This window comes from Sinocyclocheilus anshuiensis, unplaced genomic scaffold, assembly GCF_001515605.1.
Source record: "Sinocyclocheilus anshuiensis isolate Anshui unplaced genomic scaffold, SAMN03320099.WGS_v1.1 scaffold167, whole genome shotgun sequence".
In the NCBI taxonomy this organism is placed as follows: domain Eukaryota; kingdom Metazoa; phylum Chordata; class Actinopteri; order Cypriniformes; family Cyprinidae; genus Sinocyclocheilus; species Sinocyclocheilus anshuiensis.
In genome coordinates this window covers 947572-953753 of record NW_015552552.1, presented here as the reverse complement: position 1 = coordinate 953753, position 6182 = coordinate 947572, and the positions used below count along the sequence as shown (strand labels likewise).

General features: G+C 40.5%; 1 protein-coding gene across 1 annotated transcript in view; it reads right to left on the bottom strand.

Annotated features, from left to right (window-relative positions):
• The window catches only part of LOC107664501 (E3 ubiquitin-protein ligase pellino homolog 2), a 61816-nt gene that overhangs the window by 30376 nt on the left and 25258 nt on the right, over positions 1–6182 (bottom strand). The window contains exon 2 of the mRNA XM_016455088.1: positions 5385–5514. Within this exon, the coding sequence (XP_016310574.1) occupies positions 5385–5514 (130 nt within the window). The remainder of the gene's footprint in view (positions 1–5384; positions 5515–6182) is intronic.

Sequence of the window (6182 nt, the reverse complement as noted above, 5' to 3'; positions counted from 1 at the left end):
CGAAATTCAGGACCTGATTAAACAATTCTATTATACAGAGTTTTGTGAAATAGATTTCAATGACTTTTCCAAAACTTTCTGGGTTTATTTATTTTTCCAAAACTTTTCCAGGCCTGGAAATTGGTGTTTTAAAATTCCATGACTTTTCCAGGTTTTTCATGACCATACGAACCCTGTAGAGAGCATTTGATTGGACAGAAATTTTGATGAGAAGCTGAAGTGCAGGGTGATGTCATCAAAATCGTTGATCCAAATTGGCGGAAGTGAGAGACTGTAGGCTAAGTTTTGAATGCTTATATCTTGTTAAAGGGATACTCCACCCCAAAATGAAAATTTTGTCATTAACTCCATGTCGTTCCAAACCCCTAAAAGCTTTGTTCATCTTCGGAACACAATTTAAGATATTTTGGATGAAAACCGGGGGGCTTGTGACGGTCCCATTCGCTGCCAAGTAAATTACACTGTCAAGGTCCAGAAAAGTATGAAAGACATCGTCAGAATAGCCCATCTGCCGTCAGTGGTTCAAGCGTAACGTTATGAAGCGACGAGAATACTTTTTGTACGCGAAGAAAACAAAAATAATTACTTTATTCAACAGTTCGTCTCCTCTGTGTCTCTCCGCATCTCCGTAGCGCCATTTTGGAGAATAACCACTGAACGCAAGCAGCGTATGCTATTCTGTGTCAGCCGCGCTGCACGGATGCGCTGTTTTCATTCAAATCAAAGCGTAAATACATGTAGAAAACGTATCCTTGTGTCAAGGCTGACACAGAATAGCGTATGCTGCTTGCGTTCAGCAGATATTCTCCAAAATGGCGCTACAGTGATGTGGACAGTGGGTGAACAAAGAGAGAATACAATCGCTGGAGCAGGTGGGTGCGGAATATAACCTCGCGGGAGCGGGCCTAAAAGAAAACATCCAGCACAGACCTCTACATCCAACCAACACTAATATCGGTTTGAACACTGATACCAGTGTAAATTATGATATTGTGGCAAGTCTATTGAAGACTACATTTCAGACAACATGAGAGAGAAAAGCAGAGCCCTGCTAGAATCAGGCAGGTACCGATTGAGCAGTTAAGAAGGATAATGGATGTAAGGTGGCACAATGCCATGGCTATTCTCAGCCTGCGACCTAACATAGCTTTAGGGTTCTACTCTGTTGATCGTGGCCCAAACAATTACAATGAACAATTGCCCACTTGTAGGTGACCTCCTTCATCAAGTTGGTATAGTTGTCCTCTGTAAACCTCTTTAAAAAGGTCACTCTAACTGGGAAAAACGACATTGCTTAAATTCTCGCCTCCCAGGCCGAGCGCACCGGAAGCTTTTAAAGCCACGGGCCGTCAGCTGATTCATCGCAGTATGGAACACCCTAATGATGATTGGCGGCAAGTCGTCCACTCAGCAGAAACCTAGGAGTTGGGGGAAAAAAAAAAAAAAAGAAACAAGGGAAAACAAAAGCAAAAAAAACAACAAACTCCCAGGGAACGTAACACCGTATATGAAAAGCATTTTAGGGGGCCCTTGGCTTTTGGGGGCCCAAGGCGGTCACCTACCTTTGCCTAATGGGTAAGTCCGCCCCTGCTTGTGTCGCGGCTGACACAGAATAGCGTATCCTGCTTGCGTTCAGCAGATATTCTCCAAAATGGCGCTACAGTGATGTGGACAGTGGGTGAACAAAGAGAGAATACAATCGCTGGAGCAGGTGGGTGCGGAATATAACCTCGCGGGAGCGGGCCTAAAAGAAAACATCCAGCACAGACCTCTACATCCAACCAACACTAATATCGGTTTGAACACTGATACCAGTGTAAATTATGATATTGTGGCAAGTCTATTGAAGACTACATTTCAGACAACATGAGAGAGAAAAGCAGAGCCCTGCTAGAATCAGGCAGGTACCGATTGAGCAGTTAAGAAGGATAATGGATGTAAGGTGGCACAATGCCATGGCTATTCTCAGCCTGCGACCTAACATAGCTTTAGGGTTCTACTCTGTTGATCGTGGCCCAAACAATTACAATGAACAATTGCCCACTTGTAGGTGACCTCCTTCATCAAGTTGGTATAGTTGTCCTCTGTAAACCTCTTTAAAAAGGTCACTCTAACTGGGAAAAACGACATTGCTTAAATTCTCGCCTCCCAGGCCGAGCGCACCGGAAGCTTTTAAAGCCACGGGCCGTCAGCTGATTCATCGCAGTATGGAACACCCTAATGATGATTGGCGGCAAGTCGTCCACTCAGCAGAAACCTAGGAGTTGGGGGAAAAAAAAAAAAAAAGAAACAAGGGAAAACAAAAGCAAAAACAACAACAAACTCCCAGGGAACGTAACACCTTTACTACTAATTATTAAAATACAAATGGGGTTTCTGACGTGACCGATTTGAAAAGTAATTCCAAGTGCTACACAAAACTGAATAATTAATTTTTCTTTTAAATGTCAGCATGATGCTAAACTAACAGTAACAATGAATTGTTATACTCCAAGCATAACAATACATAATTTTTTGACCTTTTTTTAGATTTAACATTTCCGTGAAAAGTATCCTTTAAAGATACTGAATGTAACAGTTACATTATGAATTTTTTTCCACTGAGCTCATAATTATTGAGATTGTCGTTTCTATCAAGGACACGTGAGATACTGTCTTGGAGCCTGCCCAAAGGAAAAAACTCCTTTAAACAGCCTCTTGTCTACAGTTAAACACATGCCTTAAAAGGGGTCATCGGATGCCCATTTTCCACAATTTGATATGATTCTTTAGGGTCTTAATGAAAAGTCTATAACATGCTTTGGTTAATTTCTCAATGGTAGTGTAAAAAAAAAAAAAAAATGTTTGTAATCAGCTCTTTTCAGAGCAACCCGTTTTGTTACATGTTCCTTTAAATGCTAATGAGCTCTGATCACACTGCCCCTGTCTTCTGTGGGGTGACGAGCAATAGTTTACTTTAGCCGCAGCTAGCTGTGAAACTTGCTAACTAGCACATTATTAGGAAAGGCGATTTGCAAAGATTCCAAAAAAACCCTTATACTCACTTCTTCTGTAGGTGAGGCTGGATCACGAATGATTTGCACGAACAGACTCATTTAGGTAGATCAGGGGCGCATTCCCTTCAAAAGCGAAAGTAATCCTCTGCGTCTTCAGCGGCTCAGATGTCGGGAGTAAATGACGACTGCTATGTTCATTATTACATCCAACAACAGAACACCTAATTCGCTATGGAGCCATTCTTGTCTATGTCCCTGCTCCGGCATCGAAACAATGGCGGTCGGACTGTTACAGCTCACTCAGGGCAGGTCAAAGGTAAGACGGCCGTGTCAATCAACAATCGTGGGTGCGGCCTTGGTCCGTGTGATGTCACACAGACAAGAAGCTGAGAACGGCTTGATTTGAAAAAGGGGATATTATTTTTAGGGATTAAATAAAAACCACTGGATGGATTTTTATCATTATAGGGTGGTTGTGTACACACTGCCAACGCACATTTATGTTCAAACAACATGTAAAAGTTAATTTTGCATCCGATGACCCCTTTAAAATGCAGTCTTGTTAGGCAGCTCACTAGGTTTTTGAACAGAACAAGAGTCACACACAGTAATGAAGCAGATCCCTTTGAGAAAGATCTCCTCAGACAATGCTGGCTGCTGGCAGTTTGCCTTCAGCTGACTAGAAGAGTGGGAAAACGACAAGAGTCATCAATCATCACAGAGAAGCCACCAACCACAATAAAACAATAAAATAAAAAAATGGATAAAATCACATGTTCTCAAAAAGTTAAGTCACTGGGATAGAAGTTATGATCAAAATACTACCATTGTGAATAGATACCATGTGGGCTGCACTTGAAAGTTGTGGACTGGCTGCTCAAATGTGTTCAAACAGATCTCCAGCACCCATTAAACTTCAAGTATCAGAGGGAAAGACAGTCTCTGTGAATTTTAATAACATCTGGAGGCTCATAGTATCAGCACAGATTAGTTTATTGGCTGAGGCTGCTCTGAATGACAATAAACTTTTTACAACTCAACCCTACCCATTATGTTTAGTACCACCCTGTAAATCCCTGAAGAATGTCCCAGTAGCAAGCAGACATTTGAAAGGTGGGGTTAGGTATGCTATCACAACCAGTGCTGTGGAGTAACTAAAAAAATCTTTCTTAACCAAACATTGCATTGCATTGCAGTTTAAACTGGGCAAGAAACCAACATACTCTTCTACAGTACTACTCTCTGCTATGTGGAGTTTGTGTTGCATAAAGTTGATTCTGCATTTGACAAGCTTCAGAAGAGCATGTGTTGATCATGCGCTTGCATGGGAACGGCATGCTTTAAACAAAAATCAGTCCCTTAAGTTAGCCTTTCTCCATGGCGCACAATCTAAAAAGAGTTGACACACCCCTGCTGCAAATTATAAAAAGAAATGCAATCTCTTAAAAAGGGTAACGCAGACTAACCATGTTCCGTACACTTTTCGCTATTCACCACACGCCAGCGACCACTCCTCCGTCGTTGAGACAGACAAGCATGTTTGTGTGATCATTCCCTGGGGGAATAGCCATTATACAGTCCACACTTTGATTGATGTCTTTAGGACGAATAGTTTTTGAGAAAAGTAGGGAAAAGTACCTCCTATGCCAGTGTACGGAAGATAAAGGTTAACGGTGTTCCGTACAGGCTTACAATGGTGTTCCGTACAGCGCGCATAAATTGATTTCATCGGCGAAAATGGACATTTAACTGATCAACTGAGCGCGGTTTTTTTATTTTAACTAAAAGGAAACATTATTTAAATGAATAAGATGAGTACCTTTTTATTTGGTTAAAATGTAAGTTAATTGCTGCTTAAATAAAGGACCAGGCGAGTTAGGCATGATTGTGTCGTGATATTAATTATGGCATGTGAGTTAAGCATGAACAATGTGAAACGGTAGTGAATAACATTTCCATATCTTTCTGAAGACAAGAAGGGCAAACAATTTGCAATGATTTAATAAAAAAAAAAAGGATTAACCAATGTGAAAACTTCAAAACATAAATGATCAGGATGCGTGTGTTTACAACTATTTACATTTGACACTAAACTGATTAAAAAAATAGTGAAGGTAGGACCCCAAACTCAGACATTCAGACATTCTCCATTCCCACAATGAGCTGTACATCATTCAAGTTCACTCCCAATTTCTGATCTTCTGAGAAACTAAACTTTAAAGATAATGTGAAGTGGAATTCTGGCTGTGAAATCGGCATTAATTCAAGTCATAATAGTAACAATCAAAACAAACGAAAAAAAAGGCAGCACACAGCACAGAGAAGTGGTGAAAAGCAAATTTCACAGATGATTAGGTTTCCCAATTATGGTTTCTAATATGAGATTACCTTGCTGGCTTGTGGCGTGTTAAGGATGTGTACAGTGCTGGGTTTGACACCATTGGCTTTGGTTCTCTTGTAAAGGGCAAACCGGCTTTTCCTTCGCCCTCTGTCTCCATTGGGGAGTGAACCATTGTACCTGTTCAAGAAGAGAAATGCCAAAATTAGATTTTAAAAATCGCGAATATATGGTGTTTTACAGCTCTACAGATCCCTGCCACATGAGCAGACTAACACAGAATCCAGAAAGCCACACAGATTTCTGAACTACTGGAATGCTCATCATTCAAAATGTGCTTCATAATTAACCAAGTCATTGCACAATTATCAAACCACACTGAAATATCTGTATAGACAGTACACACTAGGGATGCACCGATACCACTTTTTCCAGTACTCGCCCGATACCGATACTTTTATTTTTGGTATTTGCCAATACAGAGTACCGATACCAATATTTTTATTGCATTTGTAAATCTGTAAAATATTACAGGGTACAGAAACGAAAAAAAGAGTATGTATAATGTTGTTTGGTTAACTTCATTTATCAAATAGATACAGTCAAACCAAAATTTATTCAGACACCTTCAACATTTCTCACATTATCACAGTTTATTCGCTATAGTTTAGAAAATGGTAATAAAATATAACAAGAACTCAGAGTAGGGCTGCAAGATAAATCGCATGCGATATTTAACGCGCATCTTATCAGTAAAGCCGGTTCTGTAATCAGCGGTAAATCTCCATCACCTGCGGGCTTTCACATTGAGCAGCATTAACTACACAGAGCCGTTGTTCACTGACGAG